At 41.5% G+C, this 25,120-nt stretch overlaps 1 protein-coding gene across 1 annotated transcript; it reads right to left on the bottom strand.

Annotated features, from left to right (window-relative positions):
- LOC132992781 (neurexin-3a-like) lies at window positions 1-24,409 on the bottom strand. The gene is made up of 5 exons (XM_061062287.1): window positions 24,094-24,409; window positions 12,575-13,677; window positions 2,721-2,741; window positions 1,900-1,926; window positions 1-500 (listed from the first exon to the last, which is right to left on the bottom strand). The coding sequence occupies exons 2-5, from the start codon at window positions 13,257-13,259 to the stop codon at window positions 367-369; spliced, it is 867 nt and encodes a 288-aa protein (XP_060918270.1). The 5' UTR covers window positions 13,260-13,677; window positions 24,094-24,409; the 3' UTR covers window positions 1-366.
- Window positions 24,410-25,120: the final 711 nt, after the last annotated feature.

Genomic DNA, 25,120 nt, shown 5'->3' with positions numbered 1-25,120 from the left:
ATGGAGTTAAAGTTTAAGACAATGCCTCCGTCCTGTAAATATTACCATCAGGCAGCCGTAAGAAGGAATTATAAACGTCCTCATTTGAAGTCAGCTTATGCAGACGTCAGCAACGAGTAAAAGCGCTGGTTTACTGAGGAAAAAGGCGACGCTTGTTCTTTTGAAAACTGATCCACAGTGACTGTTGTTCACTTTGCATCACAAAACTGTCTCACAGTGTGTTTGCATACAGCGCTTTGATACAGTCTACACACACGCGCTCGCACACGCACACTCACGGCAAGAAAACACAAAGCCAGACACTCTCTCTTTTTCCTTTCTCCTTCAATTAAGGTTGGCTTAATTACTCGCTTAATCCAAGCACCCTCAGTGAGAAAGCATTACAAAAGAGACACTGACAAGCAAACACATTAGAGCTCTCAAACACTCACAGAGCAAGCGGCGCTTTTCATACAGGCGGAAAAGGAAAGATTGGGAAAAAGCTGTACCTTTGCTTTTAGCTAGAGGAGCAGCAGGTGAAGGCGGAGACAGAAGAAAGGATCCACAGTCCAAGAGAGTCCAGAGAGAGAGAGAGAGAGGAGGAGGAAAAAAGAGGAGGAGACATAAGTTCAAACTCCAAAACACATCAATGTATATAGAAATACATGTCACAGGGATACATCATTGTACAGGAGCAACTGAAATGCAATTGTACATCACAAAAAAAACACTGCAAAAACATGCAAAAACACATCAGATAAGAAGGGATTTCTGATTGTCTCATCAACACTGCACACACACAGAGCTACACACAAAGAAGAGGACACAAACTACACAAATGGTTGTGTGAAGAAGGAGGTTTAAACTCATTAACAGGGTTCAAATGTCACAGACTATATGTCTACATGATACTTGAAAACATGGAATTACTCTGCAGATTTTGTCGGGGAAAATTTAGACCCATCAATATGTTTTATAAGACTTTACGAGGTTCACTTATTTAACTCCTAGTCTGGTAAACAAAACATGTAATCATTTAAATTAAAGCTATGATGTTGACCTTTGAACTGCACAATATAAATGATGAGGCTAACGGCTATAACTGTTTTATATTGTCATTTGTTGGAGTGTATTTATATATGTTTAAGACTCAGATTGATGAATATGAGTTGTATAAAACATGTTCAAGGATAGCTTTAAGTGTGTTTTTAATTTATGCTTTAGCTACAGCTAGGCTAAAGCTCTGCTTACAGTATGCTGTTGTCAAAATGTACCACATCGTAATCAGCATGTGATGTGGGAAAGTATGACATCATCAACATGCAAACATAAGATAGGAGGAAAAAGGAATGACAAATTACTTCTTTGTGATGTGAAGATTTCTGAGCTTATAATGCAAGACAAATTGAATGTAAACGGACAATAAAGTGTTATCTTATCTTATCTTTAAATAACGCTGACGATGAGGGTTTTTAAAACACTGGACTAAGTTGATTTCGTATTGAAAATGGGCGTTCCCATCACACGCTTAAAAAACGCCAACAAAATCGTCTTTTCATAGATTCATTAAAAAGTCAAATTCAACTTATTGGGAAATCCGAGTTAACCTGAAAAAGCACAGTTTGTTGCGCTGGATATAAGATAACGTCATTTCACTTGGTCTAAGGTTTATTTTACAGTGAGGGCCAATTTTTCAAACTGTACGAGGCTATCTACATGGTTTACACCAAATGTGTAGTTTTCATGTTTTGTCCTCCAGCAGGGCAGTAGAAAATATAGTTGCATTGTACGAAACAATATACTTACACCATAGGCTTAAATAAACAGTAGTTTCCACAGCAACACAAACTCATGCAGCTACATGCTACAAACACAAACAACAAAAAGAAATGAGATTTCAGAGGAAAAAGAGCAGCATACCTTGTTCTGCCATCATGTGTGCAAGGCCTTCAGGAGGAAACCGAGGGAAGAGACAAAAGTGACAGAGAACTCTTAGTTTCAATACTCGGCGGTATTGTGATGAAACATGTTTTTTCCAGGAGGAAATCATGACATCAGCACACACGGACACACAAAGCTTCCTGCATGTGAGTCAGCAGGAGGCTTCCTCAGAAGAAATACTGACATGTTTGTAAGAAATGAAACACTTCATCCCTCCCTAATCCCATCTGCTCAAGAGTGAAACACTCTGGAAATATTTGATCATTTCAGCATCTTCATCAAAAAATGTGTTTCACGAGCTGTTTACTAGTTTAATCAGGTGACTGTGCACTGTGAGAATACATTGTCTGTGTTGTTTTTAAGTGTTGGAGTTATGAGACAAGACGTGTAACTGCACCTTCTCCATTTGTTGCGGATTAATGGCACTTATCTTGAGAATCAGAACAACTTATTTCATTAAACCTCGTCCTGTTTTATGGATGGCAGTTCTTAGAAACATGCACCGAACTGCATTTTCGTTTGCAAGTAATCAGGAAGTTGTGCTGTAATTTCCTCTTTATGAATAAAACCCTGAATGGTGATTAGAAAACCCAGCATGCGTGGATTCTAATTGACCTGACACACTGCCTTCATATTTAATCTCCATGTGCTTGTACCACTGGCCTCATACTGCTGAATCACTGAGCACAGACTGTGTTAGCGTCGCCCCAGCTAGTCCTGAAAACAGCTGAACAAATAAAAGCTGCGGTCGTCATGTGAATCATATTTAGATTTTTTTTTTTTGTATTCATGAAACTCACCTGGCATATTGTTGTTGACCCCTGGAACAGGCGGAGAGAGAGAGAGAGAGAGAGAGAGAGAGAGAAAACAAAAGGCAAACAAAGGCAGCATTAGATACACTCTTTGCACTTGCATGTTGACTGTCATGCAAATTATTACACACTTCATATTTCATACAGAGGGCCGGCACAGGGCACAGCCATGTGTATGTGCATAAATATACAGCAGGGTTTTAACAGTGAGGAGTTAAACCGTCAGATGAAGTTCAGAGAGAAATATCCAGCGTGAGGAGGAGGAGGAGGGGGCATCTCCTCCTGATTTAAACACACACTTTCAGTTTCTCTGTTTCCTTCCAGAAGAGACATGTTACCCCGTTCATTCAAGATTGGCATGTGCTAGTACCAAATCATAGAGAAAACAAAACCATAAAAGGGCATAAAAAAAGCATCCTTTAACTTGTGTTGTTTATAGTCCATACAGGCTGAAATGTTGTGTCAAGACTTGGGCCCATTCTGAACATGTTGCCAGTCATAATGGGACAAAAACTGTGCAATGTGTTAAACTTAGGACCCATGGAAGAACCACAGTAAGACTTTAGAGCACCCTGTAATCAAAATGGTACAATGTAGGCACCACAATGTTTTTTTCTCATTGTGTTTTCAAAAGTTCCAAATCTCTCGAATACACAACTGAAAGTAAACCTTATTTGACTCAATAAATCACAATGATTAAGATTTGCAGCACACAACATTAATCCAAAACAGTTCTGATTGTAAAAACATTTCATCACACTCCAGAAGTCGTTTAAATTCTGTTCATGTTTACATTTCAGATATTTTCTTTCTTCTGAGCAAAGTTCAGAGGACAAGGTGACTTACACACTCATTGGTGATGTCATCTTTAATGCATCTTCAAATTTAATTTAATTTCCCTAAATTCTTTACAACCCAAATTGTTATGTATAGTAATGCCTTGGATATAAAGTTTTAAAGGTCACATATTATACTCTACTTTTCAACCAGTCAAAATAAGTCTCAGAGCTCTGTGAAGTTTCTTGTTCTAAATCCACTCTGATCCTGTATTTGATCATGTCTATAAACCCCTCTATTTCAGCCCTGCTCAGAACAGGCTGTTTCTGTGTCTGTACCTTTAAATGTAAATGAGCTGTGTCTGACCACGCCCCCTCTCAGGGAGGGCTCGGTTAGCTCGGGCTTTCTCGCTGCATGTCCTATTGTATACAGTGAGAAGGCAGACTCAGAGGGAAGAACAAACACCTAGCTGTGGGAGTGTCACCCACCTGGGGGAGGGGCTACTGCCCTTTGTGATGTCATGAAGGGAAAATGTGTGCTCAAACAGCCTGTTTGAGCACACATTTTCTGAAAAGTGGAGCAGGGAAAAGACGGAGAGGATGGACTTTTTTCATAATTGGGGGGTTTGTAGGCCGACTAGGGATATTTCCTTCAAACAAGCAGCTTAACAGAGCAGATGAAGTCTATGATGAAACCCCTTCCGCTTCTTTGTTTTTTTATGCATATATGTGGCCTTTTTGTACTTCACTGACTCACAGAATTAAAGTAGTTGTAGAATTAGGAACAAGGTAATTGAGTTGAGATGCATTAAATGTTCTTAGCAGGGTCTAATTGGGCATGTTAGACTGTTAATGTGAACACAAGCAGATGGAAGTCAATCAGATATGCATTAGATATTAATTCAGTTTAAAATGAACACGAGTGTCAGCTGTGCTCCATCATGGAACGAGCTGGTCAAATGGTCATCTGGGAGAGGATGGCTGTGTGTGCCTGTGCGTGTGTGCGTGTGTGCGTGTGTGTGTTAGGATAATCTTGCTAAAGCTTTAATTCCTCTGTGTCTTTTCTGAACCGGTTGATTATTTAGAGATTTCTGCAGCATTGAACTCCGGACTCAAATACAGACAGAAGAGCAACTCTTGACAGAAGGAGATTAGAGCAGATTAAATGTGTGTGTGTGTGTGTGTACTACACCAGTGGACTTGTTTTGCTTTCTTTGTGAGGACGTCTTTCAGTTTCAAACCACTGTGGTGAGGACTTTTCTGCATTGGGAGGACATTCAACCCCATCCTTGTTTTAGTCTTTCAATGAACTGGTAGGATGTAAGGAAAGGTCGCTGTTAGGATTAAGTAAGTATTACAGCAAACACACATTGAGTGTTGCTTTCACACAGGAATCAAACTATTGTCCCCAAATATTATAATTCTTTTTACACATCCATCGGCCCCTACTTCCAACCCTTGATGATTTTTGCCATGCACCAACCTCTGAAGTTGAAAAATTAAGCCGAAGCAGAAGTGCAAAAATATCTGCAGTTCCTTGAGCGTCCACTTGGGGCTCGCGCCAAAACCCAAGATATCCCAATTTGGTCCCATATTAAAAGGTCAAATTTGCCAGCAGAACTACACATTTAGGTCTAGACAGATACACATTTTTACTGTAAAAAACTTCCGAAAAAAGGAGGGGCGGTGGGAAAAAGTCAGGTTGGTCAGGAGGCCCACCCTTAGCTCCACCTCTAAGCCTATTTCTAGATTGATTGACAGATAGTTTGAGATTTCAAATTTTAGCGACCTCCATCGTTTGGCTTCATAACGCATAACTTCAGAAACCAAAGGGTGACAGCCATGTTTTATACTATGACTTGTGCACTCTTGGAATAATGCCTCCAGACTCTATATGACTCTAGATTAGTTGCTGGATCATCATATTTTGAAGAGCTGGTTCACTGACCAAGCTGTTGATTTGTTGGGAGAAAACACAGTTTTGTACGTTCAGATCTGTGCCCGTTATGATGGAACGATAGAAGAGATACTCCTATCCACTGGGGAGAGAGTAGATAAAAAGAAACAACAATAGGGAGAGAGAAGATTAACAAATCCATCTTTCAGTTCTCTCTCCTGCTCCACTTTGACTCGCTGACTAATCCATCATTCAGGGCTCAATCTCTCTCTCCTGATGATCGGCTGCATTCACTCCCGTCCCTCCTGCTCTGTCATTATTTTGTTCTCCATCTTGACCTACTTCCTTTGACTATTTACTGTGTTGTGCCATCAGGATTTGATGTGTTTGTTTGGGGATAGATGGAGCGATGGGGATAAAAAGGAAAGCCAACATACATATTTAATGAGGTACCAATCAAACAGTCACAGGTACGATTCCCAATGGAAGGATTGTCGGCATTTAACTCGATACAATTACTGTATGAGGAGCTCGGAGACATCTTTCTCTGTGTTCTGAATGTAACAAATCTATATCCTCCAGCTCCCACGAGAAATTCCCCCTCAATATAAAATCCAGATCAACTTTCTTTGGGGTGACTCATCGGCGCTTTGACAAACTTATTTATTAATCAGTGAATGCATAATCTAGGTGAGAGTATGACTCTCTCTTTTAATTCAATACCCGAAAGGTGAGGCGAGGATAGCGGGGGATTAGAGCTGAAAGTGGATTACTTAAAGGGATGATTCATGATGTGTTGGATAAAGTGGGAGAGCGGCGTGATTAATGGGGTATTTCAAAATTCTGCCTTCTTTCAGCGCTGCAGGATTGTTTTCTGCGCGTTATTAACATGAAGGTAAAGCTGTACATACACACACACACGTCCCTCAGGATAAAGGATGGAGTCAGGGGATTTATTATTACTCTTTTCATTATCATCAGTGTAACAGCCCTCGCCTCCTCTCTGACCGATTGCACCAGCAGCCATGTTTCATGTTGGTATGGACATACGAGCGGCTGGAGGAGCAGTCAGGGAGGACCGGGGCCATCTGCTCACGTTGGGGAGTCAAGGCATACAGCTGGTAAACTGTCGGCCGGGTGTCAGCAGCCCCACGCTCAGACTTACTGGAGGGGAACTTGGGATTCAAAGTGGTAATGGATTGTAGTTTCTGGGGTCAGATATAGTTATACCAAATCTTGATGGAAAAGTTTCCAATTTGGCCCTAAAAAAATTACTTTCTCTGAGATTAATATGATGGCTGCAACTACAGTTATCTACATGGTAGATTATTCAATCACCAAATGTATTGAAAAATTGATATCTGGCTTATCCTGTCCGACGGTGATTTGAACCAGGAACCTCCTCGCTGTGAGGCATCAGCGCCAACCACTAGACCACCATGCCGCCGGCTTCAGAGAATTATAAAAAAAAGTTGAAATGACATACTAGGACATCTTGTTTTTGTCCACAACCCAGAGAAAAGCAGTTTGCCATTATAGCGAAATAAAAAATCACCAAGTTACTGAAACTTGTATTTGATTAAAGTAGGCTAGATGGTGATTAATCTACTATCTGAAAAGCAACTAATCAATCGCTGCACCTCTGCAGTGAATGACTAATTTGGTTTTGATACCTGGCCACCCTTTTTTGAGTGATGTAATAGGACACCTAACGGGGATTTCCTTAAATGAAAGGTAAGTTTTACAACTAAACAAATCAAAACTGCACGCTACACATCATGAGCTGTGATATAAATTCATGGATGTAAAAAAGATAATTGTTTGGGGCCTTTTTAGAGTTGTAGATTAAGTAAATAGCACCGTGTAGGAGAGAACATTGTGTCCCTGTAAATGCATATATGACTGCCTCGATAACATAAAGTAAACCCACATTCTGATTCAGATAGGGAATTACCATCAGCCCTGTTAATTGCTTTAAGCAGGCTAATCTAGCGCGTGATCACTGACTTTCTCTTACTTCATCGATTCCTCTCGACAAACTCAGCAATCCTGCGGGCTTTTTTCCTGCTCTGTGACTTCATCAATTAATGGTTAATTAAAGAGCAGAGGCGCTCACTGTCCTGTTTGCACTGCTTTAATCGGATATTGATGAACTGGCAAACTTGCAGAGAAAGCTCTTTCTCTACATGTATATTCATGCATGGAACGTAAACTGCAAACATCATTTTCACTCTTGGATTAATTCTTTCTTTTTTTTCAAATTTGTAGATTTTCAGATGTCAGGAGAGGGAGGGGACGGACTGGAAAGTAGTTTTAGGTGTTAATTATGATGTGCGTGTTTGTGTTTCCTGAAAAGAAAAAAATAAATCATATTTAATGTTTGATGCTAAGAATCTCAGTCGAGATTGTCTGGCCAGTATAACTTCTGCCGTTTAGCTGGATCCTTGACCCACTGACACAACAGTCAGTACAGGTCAGCAAACTTCAACTGACTGCTAGGACTTAGCTTGCCAACGTAAGACAACTAGTCCATCGCTGCCAAACAACTTAAATAATTGGAGAAGGCTTCCAGTCGGTCCATATCTTCTTGATGTTATCGACCCCTGGCAAAACGCAAAAATGGTCAGTGGGTTCATGCGTTCATGTGTCATATTGTCCAGATGTCCGGATCTATTAAAAAAAAAACAGGCAATCCACCTCAGCAAGCCTCATTAAGCCCGTTATTTATCCCTCAACAATCAACAATCCAAATTCTCCGAGGGCTGCTTGAGTTTCCTGCTTCCACTCACCTCTCACGCCTGGCAGGAGGCAGACAGAGAGAGAGAGCCAGACGTAAATCAACACTGGGAACTGATCCCACTGTGGAGGCTGTAAATCAAGGTTGGGAAAAGAGGCCTATCAACCTGCGAGGGTCAGCAGTGCCCTCACAGAGTCACGCTTCCCAGCGCAGAGGAGCTGCAGGGCGGGGAGGAGGTGTGTGCGTCTTTTAGGGAGAGAAGTGTGAGAGGACCATGGAGTGGGAGGACACTGTATGTAGAGATGCCTATACATGTAAAGTTAGGATACTTGAACACATTCAAATGCCTCTTCACTGTATCGGCCCATAAATAGAGCTCGAAATATGTATTATAAAACTGTATCCAGCACTCAAAGAAGTCATGTCACAGAGGTCAGAAAACGGTTGTAAATAGAAGCTTCATGAAGTCAGAGACGCCCATGTGAAAGAGTGTGAAAGTCATCACATCTACAGTATGTTATGTGCCCATATTTGGGGTTTTTCATTTGATCTTTTGTCGTTTTGTCGGAAATGTTGCTGTAGATAATTAGATGTGGATATTCATGGTTCTCAGAAAGTGATTCCTGATCATTTTTACATCGTAAGGTCAAAACTGTTCCCTTTGACTCGTTTTAATCTCCCACAGAGTTAGTGGACACAATCATTATTCTGCTGTCAGAAAGATTAGGAACAATAACACAGGTTCATGAGTGTCACGAAAAAACAAGAAGCAGCAATCAACTTTACAGTTTGCAGGAAGAAACACTTGACATAGCTGAAGACTAATGGGTGATTTCTGGGTCCTTTTAAGATTTAGTTAAAGCTTTTGTAACTTCCTCAAAAAAACTAAATTGTATTATCAAATGCAGTGAAAATAAAGAGCACGTTACTGTTACTGCTTCACAGAAGACAAAGACTTTTCATTTTAAACATGAAATAACCTTTCTTCTTTGGGTTAAAAACAATCTTTGAGAGAAAGCAGGCTGATCTTGTAATGAACTGCCATGAAACTCTGAAATTGCTTTAATGGCGGCAACTGTGGAAGTGAAAGCAGCTGATCAAAATCCTCTAAAAGGTGCTTGTTTAGTTACTGACTGACTAAGACTGTGCTTGTGTCTGACAACATAACAGGAAGGATCTCTACAGAGACAGACCGAAGTTAAAGATGACACAGCTGATACAGCTTGCTCTTCTAATCCATCAGACTTTATTTTCAAACAGTGACTGAAACTTAGAGGTCACATATGTCAGAAAAACTTCACCTTTTTTTTTTTTTTAACACTATTGTGTGTCCCTAGTCTGTCTACAACCTCCAAATAATGAGAAAAGTGCATCCTCTCCATCTTTTGCCTGCTCCACTTTTTAGAAAATGTGTGCTCAAACAGGCCGTTTGGAGATTTTCCCTTCATGACATCACAAAGGGCAGTAACCCCTCCCCCAGGTGGGTGACACTCCCACAGCTAGGTGTTTGTTCTGCCCTCTGAGTCTGACTTTTCACCGTAAACAAGAGGACATGGAGTGAGAAAGCCCGAGACATCCAAGCCCTTCCAGAGAGGGGTGTGGTCAGACACAGCTCATTTACATTTAAAGGTACAGACACAGAAACAGCCTGTTCTGAGCAGGGCTGAAATAGAGGGGTTTATAGACATGATCAAATACAGGATCAGAGTGGATTTAGAACAAGAAACTTCACACACATGTTTTGAGATGCTCTGAGGCTTATTTAAACGTGATGAAAAGGGGGGGAATATGTGACCTTTAAATACAAAGGGAGTTTATTGTCCATTGCTTCATCTGCTTTGTTTTGTGTTATTTTATGTGACTTATGAAACTTCAAAGTCACACTACAGTATAATACAAATTAAGAAATCCATGCTGAGGTAGGCCAGATACTCTCGTGTAATTTACTGACTCTGTCAAAGGAGTCTGATAGCATAAGGAGAGAAATCTAAAAGCTGTTTCCCCGCAAAGATTATCCTTAACGTTCAACACATTAGGCCAGGAGTACACTGAAGGATTGTAGAAATGTTGGGGTGGAATTTCGACTCACACTGTACAGCCCGATATTGTCAAATACACGACCTCGGTGCTCAGGGCGTACATGATTTTTGCCCTTCCAGAGAGAATTGGATAAAAGGGCAAACATTTCATTTCATAAAAATAAGAAGTATATATTTGACCAGGACTCAGCCCGGAGAGATCAGAATTTTGGCTCCTCATGCAGCGCCTGTCAGCTGCTGCGGCTTCTCTTCCGCTCGCCTGATGTCGTGACAAAGCAGAGGCTGAGCTCGCACATTCTTTTTACATACTCTACACACTAACAAGTCCTCTGCTGTTCTCAAGTGTCTGCCATGACAGACAAGTAGAGGAGAAACTGAAGCACAGACATATTTTTTACCCGAGGAGGCCGCTGTGTCAGTTAAATGTCAGCCAGCCCATCAGCTGAGCAAAGGCAAAAAACAGCCAAGACTCAGAGAGGAGGATAAGCACCGACGCCAGCCCCCACCCTTCCTCTCCTTTATTTCAAACACCGGCAGGGAAAGATAAAAAACCTAATCTTTAAATTCCAGATCCTGTGGCCCTTTGTCTGTGTGCGGGGGATTTGGAGTCAGTCCAAATGGGATGTAAATTCCATATTTGTGAGAGGTTATAAGGAGCGCTGTGAAGGAAAACATGGAAGAAAAATAACTGAATAAATACATTCTAACAAATCGCCTCTGATCTGAATTAATTAAGGGGGGGGGGGGGGTTCGGGGACTTTCTCATCAGTGGTATTGATCATCTCATAAGGACTTAGATTATTGTGTAGCTGTGCATTTGGAAAGCCTGAAGAAAGTGTATTGATTGTGAATATAATTAGGTACACAACAATAGTTTTTTATAAGAGTAAAGGAAAAAGCAAAAGCAGCCTGACTCCATTTCATGTGCTGACTGCATGTTCACCAATAACCACAACAAAAAGGCTTTATCATAGAACGCTCTGTGCTCGAGATTTATCAAATCCCAGGAAATCCAAGTTTCTATATAAGGCGAGGGGAAAGTAGCTTTCATTTGGCCTGCAGGCAGGAAATACAAGAAGGGGGAACGAGTAGAGGGCTTTCTTTTTTTTTTTTTAATAAGAATCAATTTTGGTCTGGGTACAGCCAGCTGTAGAGCGATTGAAACACAGCTCAGGCAAAATTGTCAGCACAAAAGGATGTGATATAAAACACCTGCCGTCTTGTGATTGGGTGAAGAAAGCGGGCTCAGGAGGCCCCCTTCTCTCTGCAGGCGTCCTTATCAGTGCCTGCAGGACCGATGTCATTAACCTGCGCCTCACTGGAAAACCGTGCTTAGATTAGCTTTCTGATTTTGTGGCTCAGACACACACACGCACACGCACACGCACACGCACACGCACACGCACACGCACACGCACAACCACACAGCCGTAACAGCAATCACTGACAGAGCTAAGCAAGCCCACAAAGTCAAACTGCAGCGGAGCTCATGATACCAGATGTTATACCAGAAACAATCGTTAGACAGGGGAGTTAAAAAGCCAAGTTATGTGAGGACATTGCAACCTTCAATGTGATTATGATGGTCATTAACATTCCTGAAAGGTGATGTGAAAAATGCATTGATCTAATCGGTTGAACTTCATCGCACAAAGGGGAAAACAACAACACAAAACATCAAGGCTGAACTGCTGCAGTTCTCTAAGTGTTTGGCTTCAGTGAAGCCCGATCTCCTTACCAATGAATTATTCTGATGTCCTTTAATTCCTCACGAGAGCCACGCTGATATTTAGAGAGGCCCTTATTTCCTGAACAATATGGTATGTGCCAAAGGGCTAACGTCTTTGGCAGAACATATAACACAGGGAAAAAAATGATTGTGTTGATAAAGAAAAGGTGTCACCTTTTAACAAGCAGAGTGTTCTCAGTCTGCATAGTACACTCTGTGCAGAACATGTAGAGGAGCATGCAGCAGGGCTGACAAGACTCTTGGAGTAAGAAGCTTAAATTGCTTAATATTGTATTTTGGCTGTTTTACAGGTTGTAAGTTAAACAAACAATGGGGATTTGAACATTTATATAGTTCAAGTACTTTTGTGGCAGCTTTTCAATCAGCCACAGAAAACCAATGGGTAGTAAAAATCTGAAGAAACATCGGGGAACATTTAAAGCTAAAAGAACATGTTGGATAACCCACTGGTTCCCAACCTGATGTCCGTGCACCACTGAGGGGAGGTGGGAAAGATCTCAGGGAATGGGCGAGGCTTTGATTGGTGGTCAAAATTAGATTTTCTCATTTTAACAAAAATCATAAAAACACACTTACTGGATAGTTTCTACAATCAGAATCAGAGTGAGTCACATGAGTGTCAGAGACTTTAAAGACGTGTTACCTTCGCTGCAGAAGCGGCCCTTGTACTCTGTTTTGGAGCAGTCACACACCGGCTCTCCGTCCACCACTGAGCATGTCCCGCCGTTTTCACACGGGTTCACCGTGCACCATCCCTCTGACTCCAGGGGCACCTTAAGGCTTCCCAGGAAGAGTGGCTGTGAGACGCCATATTTGAGGTCTGTGATTGAGCCCTTGAAGGGCTGCATGTTTCGCACTGTGGGCAGTGTGAGCGCTGCGCTGTGGATGTCCTGAGGCACTCCACCAAGGAACAGGTCACTGATGATTTTCATGAACAGACGTTGAGGTCGCACCTCGTCTGCTTTGACCTGGCCGTCCAGTATCATCACCGTGCGCAGGTTATACCTGCTCAGGGTGGCAAAGTGCCAACTGCCATCATCCACCCGTCTATCGGACACCACTGTGGTCTCAGCGCAGTCGATGCTGAAGCGCAGCTGCAGTCGACCCTCCACCACCGCCAGCTGCAGAAAGTCACAGTAGCCTCCGTCGTCAAAGTACAGCAGCAGCGCTTCGGACGCGTCTGTCTTGAATTGGAAGCTAAGGTCGCCGCGGGTGCTGGCGTCCCAGCGGAGGTAGCGTGCCCACTGACCTGGTGTCCCTAAAAACTCCAGTCCCAGACATGTACTGAGGAACACCTGCAGCCTGATAGAAAAACCAATAAGATCCATGGCTGCAAAAAATATTAATCCAATCAAATTGAATTGTGTTGTGCTTGGATGGATTCTTTAGAGATCCACAGTTTTATCCACACTGAGTGCAGACATATATATTTGTTATAAAAATATGTTTTTGAAGGGAAAAGGGCAGAAGCAAGAGAACAGTCGTTGTCATTAACAGTCTTATAGTCAAACACATTAATGAGTTGTCCAGCAGGAGTTGTGGTTTTCCTCCTTCGGGTTGAGGAGATGATATATGGGAATATATATATTTTTTTACACTTTAGATTTTATGCAATCAGAACTCATGGTGTACAGTCTGATGGAATTAACTTCTCTGGCTATCAGGGCCAGCTGATGTTCCTCCTTCATGTTTTCCACTGTGACATGGAGCTGACGAGGGATCCACAGGTCGGCCTCAGTTCCATCACTGTCAGAAACGGAGAGAGAAGAAGATTACATTAAGTCTTTTAGCATCGATTTTACAACTAATACTACATAACATATTCTGCAGTCCTTTCTTCAATCTAAACCAAAAGACAGCAGCACATCAGGAACGTTTGAAATCTAAAACAATCTTCACAAAACATCTTAACACTAGATTGTATAAATTTGAGAAAACTCTACCCATTTTGTCCACAGGGGCCACCAAAATCAACACAAATTGAAACTTCCTTACAGATGCTATCAAAAAAAAGGACTTGTATGTGTCTAGGAGTATTTCTAACTGTTTGTACGAGACTTGTGTCCCAACATGTTCCAAACAACCTCAAAACCCCGGAACATAATACTTAGGATGTGATCTGTATGTCCTCTGAGGGAGCGACAGCCCTGATGGATGGTACAATTAACACAAATTACATGTGGATATTGATGTAATGAAGACAAATGGGACACATATTGAGCATGCAGTTTCTTAGAGAGAAGAAAAGCTTGACTGTATTTTAGTAGTGTTCAGAGGCTGCACTACTGACAGCCAGTAATCCTAATTAAAAATGCCTTTGATACTGTTGCATTCTTCTCTTCTCCTAAAAGGTTTTTCTTTTTTGTTTATCGGTCATCAGCTGTGTAAATGAGCCCATTATTCTCATGGCAGTGTCAGGCAGTCGGCCTTTATCTGATGACAGGCCTGAGAGACAGCTTTCTGCACACACACAGATAAACACAAGGAGGAAACGAAACACTAAATATTAAGTGGCTCTGTGTTATATTTTGTTTATAAAAAATGTCATTCTGTTTTTTTCAAAACTAGCAAAACAATCTCTACCTCAAAACCCTGAAATTCATTTCCACTTTGTGTGTACGCTTTTCAAGAAACGTGCTAACTTTTCTTTCTTAACATCTGAGTAAAACATTCCCTGCCATCACTTTTTAAAAAGATTTCTTCTGCATGGCTGACACAGCTTGTTCTGGAAAAGAAGGTTGTCTCGATCAAATACTGGAAAAACAAGACTTTCTTTAAAAGATCTGCATAAAAAAGCCACTTGACTGACTTGAAGCCTGACTTGATGACTTGATGAATTTGTGGCCATGAGAGGAGCTCTGTTTGCTGTCTGGAAGATGTTTGGCTTTAAAAATCTGCAATATTTTGTTGAAAACCCACATATATATATATATATATATATATATATGTGTGTGTGTGTTTTATCTGTCTGGTTGTAGGCTTTCAACCATATGCAGCAATGACAAAGTGAAGCAAAAGAGTCAGACATCCCAAGACGACGCCCTTTGTTGCTATTTAGCCTAACCACTATACGTATATTTGCATAATTAGGGGCATGGTTGAGTGAGCTGACAGGCGGGCACGTTGCTGTCAGCTGCAACCATTTCCTGTTATTAGATTGCTCAAATGTTAGGTAGTCAGCATTTTCAACATGGAAACCACCATCATTCAGCTTTAAAACACCTCTCTACAAACCAATAGGTGACAACAGTGAGACCACATCCATGTTTTCTACAGTCTATGGGGACTCAACTGGGGATTTTAATGCTATAACATTTTCATATACAAGCTGTTAACAAGTCAGGAGAAACCTCTGACAGCTGCAGGTAGCAATATATCACAGCACAGAGGAGGCTGATGTAGCCGTGGAGGTGCAGTAAATCTTGAGAAGTCAATCTACTTCTGCCACTGACACAGTCGAGAGCTGTGGAAGAGAGGCTACAACAACTGCCTGGACTTACTCCTCCAGACTTGAGTTACACAGTCATGTGGGGAAAAAAAAAAAAAAAGAGTAGACGAGAGAGTAGCAGCAGTTCGGCTGGAGATTAGAGAATATCTTGTCAGAACTTCTTTTTTAACATTTGGCTTCTGTGCTGCACGTCTACTCTTAACCCCCTCATAACCCTACAGACTGTTCTGTCAATGTTGAATGAGCAGTCGCAGAACTTGCCGCTAGTCTATTAAAGGGGCGGGGCAATTATAAAACAAGGTCACCAAGCAGCAACCTATAGTACTGGAACATGCAGCCAATTGCAAAAGTGCAAACAAAATGCCATTCCCTGAGTGTCCACTTGAGGTTGGCAGTAAAAGCTAATGAATCCCCATTAGGTACCATATTAAAATATACATTTTTACAGCAAGGGGAGGATATTTTTTGCATAATTAAGGGCGGGGTTGAGTTGACATACAGGCAGGCGTGCTGTAGCCGTTTGCCAGAAGGTTTAAGCCCGCCTTCGATTCACCTCTTAATCTGTTTCTAGACTGATCATAAGTTAAGTAGATCAGAATTTCCAATATGGTGGCAGCCATCATTCAGCTTCAAAACACCTCTTCAAAAAACCAATGGCTGACGTTGCTGAGACTACGTTATTTTATGTACAGTCTATGGACGTGACACAGGTACAGGAAATGACTCCTGGTGAACAGCTCAGGATGACTCAGCTGCATGTAAACAGTCATTACTAAAGAAAAGGAGCAATTATGGTTCAATGAATGCCACTACAACAACAATAGCTTTGATATGTGAGAATGATTACCGCAACCGTTACAAACATCTAATTTCCAACAGGAGCAGCTGTGGTGACAGTTTTCTTCTATGGTTAAAAAAGGGGAGGTGCTGTGGCATGTTATTTCATCACTGAGGGGCTTGATACTACAATGTAGATCATTACCATGACTGAGTCTCTTCCCCGTCAAAGCCATCACTTGTTACAGTCGAGTTTGACAAGATAACATGAAGATTTTTTGGCCTGTCCTTTTCTTGACAGTGTAAGAGTAAAGGTTGGACTAACTGGAGACGAGACTTCCCACCATGATGGACAACAGGGGATACCTGGTAAAATGTTATAGTTTACAGTATCTGTCTAAATTAAAACAAATCTGTTGTGCTGTGCCTCTCAAATATGTGGCAGCCTTTGGGTGACTTGGAGTGTCACTGGTTCAAGTCCCGCTATGAAGTCTTGAAATTGGTCCGGTAGATGGAGATGTGCCAGTTTCCTGAGCGCTGCCGAGCTGCCCTTGAGCGAGGCACAGAAACCCCGCTCTTTCATGTTCAGCCCCCTCACTCTGACATCTCTCTACTGGTGCATGTCCATAAGATCCTGTTTGTGCATGTGTGGGTATTTCAGCCTGTGTGTGTGAAGCATGACTCAATAACAGAGAGTAGAAGTCATTTCTCTTTGTGACTATATCTTCTTCTTCTTCTTCTATTTGGGAGGCCAACATTTGTTGTACTGCCATTGCAAGTCATAATCTTTTCTGTTGTTACCAATTGAATACTAATGACAATCTATGATTCTAATATCACATAATAGTTCCTAACGCTCTGAAAATGTAGATATTTTTGTTTGGGTAATCCTGTTTAAGCTGCTCTAAAATAAAAACCATTGAAACATTATTTAAAAACATACATAACCTTTAGTCTGTATTTAAAACAGGGAAGTTAATTATTTGAAAATACTCTAAGAAATGCTCAGTTTGGGCCTCTATGACGACGTCAAATAAACTATAAAAAAATAGCAAACAAACTTCCCACCATCCCCATGAAGTAGATCACAGAAAAAGTATTGAGTGAGAGATACACGTCATAAACTATTTTTGCTGTTTAATATTTTGAGCTAAACTTTATCTGAAAACTTAGATTTCTATTTTACAACAAAATTAATCACAAATAAACCAGTACTTCTAAAAGTGTACTGCAAAAACCTGAGAAGAACTGCTTTAAGCAATTACTACTATTTATTGAATTACATCACCTACAATGTGGTCGTAGTCATTTAAAGAAGAGAGAGCAAAAAGTATGTCTGTAAATAACAATTATTTGTTTAAAAAAAAATGGAGAAAAGCAAATATTTCTCTTGCAGAGCTCTAAGGGTTAAACTCATTAGTTTGTTATTTGAAAGAGGGTTTCTAATGATGTCATCTTACTATAAACAAACAACAATTGGATATTTGTGTCAATCTCATAAAAAAACACAATTTGGGGTTAAATAAATTGACATTATTTGTGAACATGTCAGATAAAGATTTATCGCCTTTATTGGCCAGGACAGTGGATAGAGCAGGAAACCATGAAGAGAGAGAGAGTGGGAAAGACATGGTGGGAAAGAAGCCACAGGCCGGACTCAAACCCAGGCTACCCACTTGAGCACTATAGCCTCCCACATGGGGTGCAACATAACCGCTGGGCCACTGGAGCCCCAGATTCCTCACCTTTTTGAATCACTTCTGTTAGTACCTTTATCAAACATCTGATTCTTGAGCCATGAACCTGGATAATACCAGCCAATAAAAGAGGTTTTTGTTATCCAGCTGTTTAGGAGCGCCAATCATCATTTACTGACATGCTCCAGTGTCACATTCAAAATTAAATATTTGCAACATGCACTGCAATAAAAAGAAGCAAACAATTTAAACAGATCTGCATCAATGACAACAGGATCTTTCAGAAAGAGGCAGATTTACAGTCATCATGGAGGCCTTCTGGATCTTTTACAATTATTTATCTTGATCTTATTTTGAAATGTGTATCAAAATAAAGCAATAATTACAATAGATGTAGAATTAGGGGGATGCTATTATTCCTGCTCTCATCATCTGGCCTTGTTTGGATGAGATCCAGCTATTGTAGACACAGAGACTGGCTGGTCAGCAAAAAGGAAAAAGAAATGTGTGTCTGTCTGTTTCCACTATAATCCAATCATTCTCATTCCTTAATTAAAAAATAATTCATAGCACATATGAGCATCTCCTTTTTTAGTGAAGCCTACTGTGTTTAGCAGGGAAATACCTGAAAATGTTTCCAAACATTAAAGAGATATCTTCTCTACGAACAATCAACCATGAGATTTTTTTTTTCTATTTTGATGTGTTATCAACCCTCGCACAGACTCTGTTCACCGCCTGCAGGTCAGATCGTTTCACACTGAGCTGCTTATCAACTCGCTCTTAAAGACGAGATATCAGCCAATCAATGCTGTCCAGCTCTGACATCACAGACACTCCTCCTTAGCGATCGCCTGAGTATTAAACGCACGGTTTAGTAGCATTTTATCCATGACTGTTTGGAGCATTATTTGGTTTTATTCTATTATTTTAATGTCATTTAAAAAAAATGCTATTTTAGCTCCACTGAGGAGGCAGTTTTTCTTGATTATCAAACACATTTTTTTAAGCTGTCAAAAAATCACTAAACTGCAACATGATTTTTACTGTATGTATAAAAGATTTCATTTAAAAATGGTTGACATCTTCTTTGCATTTTCCCACAGTACACGTGTACCCTTCTAATTGTTGAGTTTCAAAAGAAGTGCTGAAAATAGCACCAAAATATCTGCGTCATGCAGCGCCAGTCTTTACCCACGTCAGGATTGGCCTTTAAAAAAGCCTGACTCATGTCTGCCAGGCTACCTTCAAGCCAAAGTTAAGCTATTTTGTTTGTCTTTTTTTGGACTATTAAAATATATGTGTTGTTCTGTTCACTCTGGCTTGTGTTGAGTTACTTTGCATGACGTATATTTACAACCTTTTTTCAGCTGATGGGTGTCTGATAATAAACACACACACACACACACACACACACACACACACACACCATCTCCTCATGCAGTGTACCCGTGTTTACAAATGCAAACTTGTTCTGGCATTATTTTCAGTTTTCTACAATGTGTGTGTCCATGTCTTTGTGCGTGTGCGTGCGTGTGTCTTTTGTTGCAGTGTGGGGAGCGTCAGGGGTTAAAAGGCTAAACGGCATGGATCATTGTTCTCGGTGAAAGGCTCCTTTGACCAACCCCACAGGGACGAGTCCACATACACACACTGACAAAAGGCAGCGGCACTCTGGATCCTATTAAAAACCACACACACTGAGACGGCGGCGTGTGTGTGTGTGTGTGTGTGTGTGTGTGTGCTTGTAAATGCAAATAAAAGCAACCCACCGGCAGGCCCCTTGTGTTTAAATGGATGTCACTTGCCAGTCATTTTACAGCAGGTGCCCTCATCAGACACACTCACACATTGCACACAAACACACACACAGACAGATGCAGAAACTGTGTCCAGGCGCAGTGACAAAATGTCCTCCACGGCTTGCAGATAAAATCTACAGAACAAGCTGGCTGAGATTTTTCCTGATCTCCTCAAGTCGCTCAGTGTGAGGCCTCTGAACGTGCTGCAGTTTGCATCTCACATCACATTCACTGAGGTGCCATTTTCCTCTGCATGTCTCTGGCGCTGCAGTCGTATACAATCCGACATCATTTGACCAGGACATTCAACCTGACAGAGGAGGGAGGAAGAGGAAGAGGTAGAGGAGGAGGAGACAGACGAAGGAAAGAAGGGTGGAAACAGAGAGAGAGAGAGAGAGAGAGAGAGAAAGCTAGGGGGGGGGGGGGGGGGGGGGGGCGACGTTCCACCTCATCCGCTCCCACTCATGCATCTCACAAAAAAACACCCTGACACTCCTCTTCCTCTAGATCACGTTTGAAACACACACACACACTTCAAGCCTGACACACACCTTTCTAGGTACACAGAGCACAAATGTAGCCACCATCTTAAAGGCTGATCGATATCCATCTTTTTTTGCTGTTTCATATCACATGTGAAAGACCCTGCAGAGAGAGGGCGTAACATGAAAAAACGCTCTCTGTCACTGTGATCCAAAAATCGTAAAAATCCACTCTCGACATCGTGCAGGCCTTCATCCTACACTGACACCTGGACCATGCCTCACACGAGCAGAAATATTAAAGGGAGAAATCCCAGTTTAGCAACAATCCATGACAATAAAAAAAATACCTCTGAATGTCAAACCATGTCCTTTATTTTATTCAGTCATCTTTACAAAGAAGCACCAGTATCAAAAACGCTGGTATCGATTCAAGAAGACAAGAAGACATTTATCAGCAGATTAAGAGACAGCTTAGGTGCAAGACTGGATTTTTTTTTCTTCAACAAAAATCAGCAGCTGCTTGAAAAAAAAAAGCAAACGTGGATTTATCTACAGAGGAACCCCTTTTTTCTACGTACAGAAATTGAAGCAGTCTAATGGAAAACGTAGGTAGCATAAATGTATAAGAGGAAGATGAGTAAGAGTGAGGGCGGGTGTGTGTGTGTGTGTGTGTGTGTGTGTGTGTGTGTGTGTGTGCGTGGGAGCGTGTTATTTTGGCGCTGGTTTGGCGGCGGGTGCAGCGTGGGCACCGTGTTGTTATCGGCTACTCTGCAGGCAGGACACGCCTTCTCTGGGCTCTGTGGTTCTGCTGCAGCACCCTTCACGGCATTACATCACCCAGTTAGAGAGCACCCAGCACCCCACAAACGCCTGCGCGCACACACACACATATACACACACACACACACCCTCTCTTACACACACACGACGCCTGCATCAAGCAGACATCTACACACCAATGTCTGCTTTTACACTACTCGTAAAATACACACCAGAAAATTTAAAAACACGTGCACAAATCACTGCAGACACAAGAAAAAAAAATTACACACGACAATCAAAAGCTGCTACACACACACATTTCTATCTACACACGAATCACTACACACACTCCACCAGTGAACACACCCACAAATACCTCGCCTTTTTCTCTCACCAGCAGCAGTTTATGTAACCTCACACCGCATACCTTTTTTTTTCTCTCTATAACGGTTTTGTTTGCATTTTAATTGTGTTTCTATTTCACACACTAATTGCTCGACCTGCCGAAATCTAACTGTGCATGAAATCACGCGCCTGTGCGTTTTGGGGCCTGAAGACATCTGAAATAATTGCAGCAAAAAAAAAAAAGATGATCATTTCATTTTTCTTCCAGCATCGTACTTTCAAAGGACGCCTGTAAAGACGGCACAGCAAAGAAAACATAAAGGAAAAGAGCATTCCCTACAATCCTGCGTAATATTTGCCTCTCCCCGCCCAGAGGGATTAGTGTTACCTTGAGAGCCCTTGGCTTTTTGCGCCTGATTTGTCAGCGCAGTTAATCGGCTGCCAACCAGAACAAAAAAAAAAAAAAGCAGGACAGCCAAATTACCCAAAACAGCCTCCATCCTACCCCCCAAACCCACCCACTACACCCAACCTTAAATATAGAGAGGAAGAAGACGAGATGGAACATTAAATCGAGATGAGAGAGGGAGGGAGGGTCATACTATTTTGTAGAAAATACGCACCGTGCATGTAAATATAAAGTCAGAAAAGAGAGGATTAGAAGTGATTGAATATTTTGATTTTATAACCGGGGAGTTTTGAAAAGTGAAAGCATGTATTACATCATATTTAATTCAGTCTGATTGTTTTATTTTTTTAGCATTCAGCTTAGATATCTTTAAAAAGGAGGAAGGGATGGTAAAAAAAAATCTTTACAATCATATGATCCACATTAAAAGGCCTTTTCATTTCTAACGAGGCCTACACCAAATAAAACCTATAGGCTACATATTGTTGGTGCTAAGATGCTTGAAATGTTTATCTAAAGCTTTGTGGTTGCAGGTGTTGAAGCACCTTTAGGCCCTTTGCAGGGAAAAAGAGACGCATTCCCTGGCTGGGTCACGCCCATTTTCAAGACATTTTTTTTTTTTTTTGCTTGAAAAAGTCTGATTAGGAATTCCCTCTGCATAAATGCACAAGAATCATCTAATCCTATTAACTCTTAAAATCCGACACATCGAAATGTGTGCTGCAGCGATGAAGAAATGTATAATTGTCATCCTCCTGCTTTGGTGGATTCGCACCCATTTGGACTCTTGAGTTAAAACGAGCGGATGATTTTTTTTTTCTCCAGACGAGATATGAATCAAAAGGCGTCACACTTACTGAAGGTTGAGGCCTTTACTTCTTGTTTATTTTTGCAGCAGATTGTGGTTTTTATTTGCATACACACACTGCACAAGGCCTTTTTCTTGCAATTAAAACTGTCAAATGTGCTGCACAAAATGGGACATCCAGCATTCGTCGCAGTGTGAACGACAAACTGAAGGCAGGGCGCGTTTAAATTAAAATGTTCGTCTGTAAATGGATTTTTCAGTCTTATCTACAAAGCAGGCCGAGGCTCAGGATTTTTTTCTCTAAAATGTGGATTGCTCAAAGAGGAGGAAAAAAAAAAAAAACTTGCCGGCTCGACGGGCAGCATGAAATGCAGTTTATTGGGAGCAGAGCAGTCACATTTCTGCAGACCTCCCTCATGTCCCTGCGGACGCCATTTGATCCACCAGGGAACCGAAATAATCCAAATCATCAGAATCCTCCCTACAATAAAATGTCATTTTTTATTTTCCTCGTTGGAATCATTCTAATGTCGCGTGGTAATAATTACTGCTGATGTTTCTTATTTATTTTAAATATTTTGAGCGAATTTCAACGTGAACAAGATGATGTGTAGAATCACATTTTTCAAACATATCGTTTGGGATTTCAAAAAAGAAAAAAAGCAGAATCCGCTTGATCAATGCGGTAAATGTATGTGAAACAGCAGCCTGCAACTGTATTTTTTTGTTAACGCATAGACATAGACACACAGACACACACACACACACACACACAGAGGAAGAAGGATAATGGAGGAATGTGATGGTGTCTGCATGCTGAGGAAGGAAGTGTGCAGCCTGCTGGTGCGCGCTGTCCATCTGCGTTTACACAGAAGGTCATGTATCAGACTGCTGCATGTCAAACCCAATGGTCGAATTACATCAAAATATGCATCTATATTTAAAGAGTGTATGTGCTCGTGTGTGGAGAGGTGATGTGCGCGCGTCGTGTCAGGGCGCATTTGTTTGACATTTTAACATGAAGCTGCCGACGAAAACAATGCGTGGACACCGGACACCTGGCGTTCACGTTATTCATTATTCATCATCCGAAAAAAAAAGGTGAAGGGGAGACTGCATGTCGCGTTTTAAGTCTTTTTTCTTTTTACGCTTAATGCTCCTAATATTTGATGCAGACGCGGATTTAAACGATGCACGACTGCATTTGATGATACAATTTAAATTATAATTGATAATTCGTATAGTAAACATCGCTCAGGGCAGCGGGGAAGACGTGCGTAATTCTACACCCGCCTGTCACTGTACCTCTCTCTCTGTTCCACCGGGGGAATTAAAAGGCCATCAACGTAAGAATTCCCTTTTTTTTTAAATCCCAAAAACGCCGCTTCCCTTTGCCGGAGACACCCACCTGCTCCGGCTCGATATGTTCACCGTTCCGGGGAACAGGAAAAAGTCCTGTCAAAAGTGGCAAGTTCCGTGCGGAGTCCAGGCTTCCTGCCTCACATTTCCTCTGGAACCTTCTCCTGTTTCTGCCCCCATGAAATCAAATTCAGAAGCTTTTTTTCTACGCGGACAAGCAACATGAACAGGTTGGAGTAAAAAAAAACAAAAAAACACGACGCTACTGACCTTAGATAAACAGAACACCAAGAGTATCCAAGTGCAAAAAAAATCCAGCCGTAAACTCCACAGAGCCGCAGTTTTTTTTAAATTCCAGTCTTCGGGTAGAAGCAGCAGTGTGTCCGGTGCTGGTGCTGGTGTTGGTGTGGAGCGGCGAGGGGAGGAGGGCACCAGGCGGTACCGGGGTTGGGTTTATGGTCCCTCACAGGTGCGTCGAGCACGGTGCATCATGCGCACAAAAAGCCGCTGTTGGCTCGGTGCGACTTGCAGCGGCTGCAGGCAAGAGGCGCACACACAGACACACACACACACACGCACAGGCTCACACTCACACTCGGGTCCGCCCTCTACTCAGCACCAGCACACGCCATTTAAAGGCGCACAGGCTCGTAAGCGGGCCGACACACACACGCACAAATACACACTACACACACGTGGCAGCATGTATGCTTCAACACCTTTTATGCTTTTATTATCAAGAAGGAGGTTTCTGATTGTGCTGCTTAAGCATCAGTGTATCACTGCGGATCAGTCTGCATCTGCAGAGTTTTCAAACAGGTACCTGCTGTCCACACTGATTTATGTGGCTGCATCATGCTTTTAATCGTGTACCTGTCTGTATAAATAATGAGCCTATGTTCAGTTTACAGACAAACATCCAACAGTGACCTGTGTCTCCCTTATTGAATTCAAAGGCCTTTGACACATATATTCATTTAACCTTCAGTAAACCAGGACTGAATGTGAAGTCACACTGAAGTGTAAGATTGATTTTTCTATGAGTCTATGGCAAAGAAATCACACAGCTTCAGAAATGAAGCACAGCAGATAAGAATTAAACAACTAAAACAAACATTAAACAATACATTATAAATGAACATTTAAAACGTCTCCTGCTGTGGTGTAACTGAATCAAAGTCACTTTGAATCATTTTGAACTCATCTATAAATGCTCTTTAGGGTGCTCAATGACTTTCTTTTTTACGTTAATTTGTTGGCCTTTATTTAGAGGTAGGACAGTGGATAGAGTCAGAAA

The sequence above is a fragment of the Labrus mixtus genome, chromosome 18 (assembly GCF_963584025.1).
Source record: "Labrus mixtus chromosome 18, fLabMix1.1, whole genome shotgun sequence".
Classification (NCBI taxonomy): Eukaryota; Metazoa; Chordata; class Actinopteri; order Labriformes; family Labridae; genus Labrus; species Labrus mixtus.
This window is presented reverse-complemented; position numbering and strand designations above follow the sequence as displayed.

What these genes read in the sequence shown, in the direction of transcription:
- LOC132992781 (XM_061062287.1), bottom strand. Translation starts at nt 13,259, where the DNA reads ATGGATCTTATTGGTTTTTCTATCAGGCTGCAGGTGTTCCTCAGTACA. An exon ending in GGTCAACAACAATATGCCAG is followed by an intron (nt 1,927 to 2,720) that starts GTGAGTTTCATG and finishes TTCCTCCTGAAG; the next exon opens with GCCTTGCACACATGATGGCA. An exon ending in ACACATGATGGCAGAACAAG is followed by an intron (nt 501 to 1,899) that starts GTATGCTGCTCT and finishes CTGCTCCTCTAG; the next exon opens with CTAAAAGCAAAGGTACAGCT.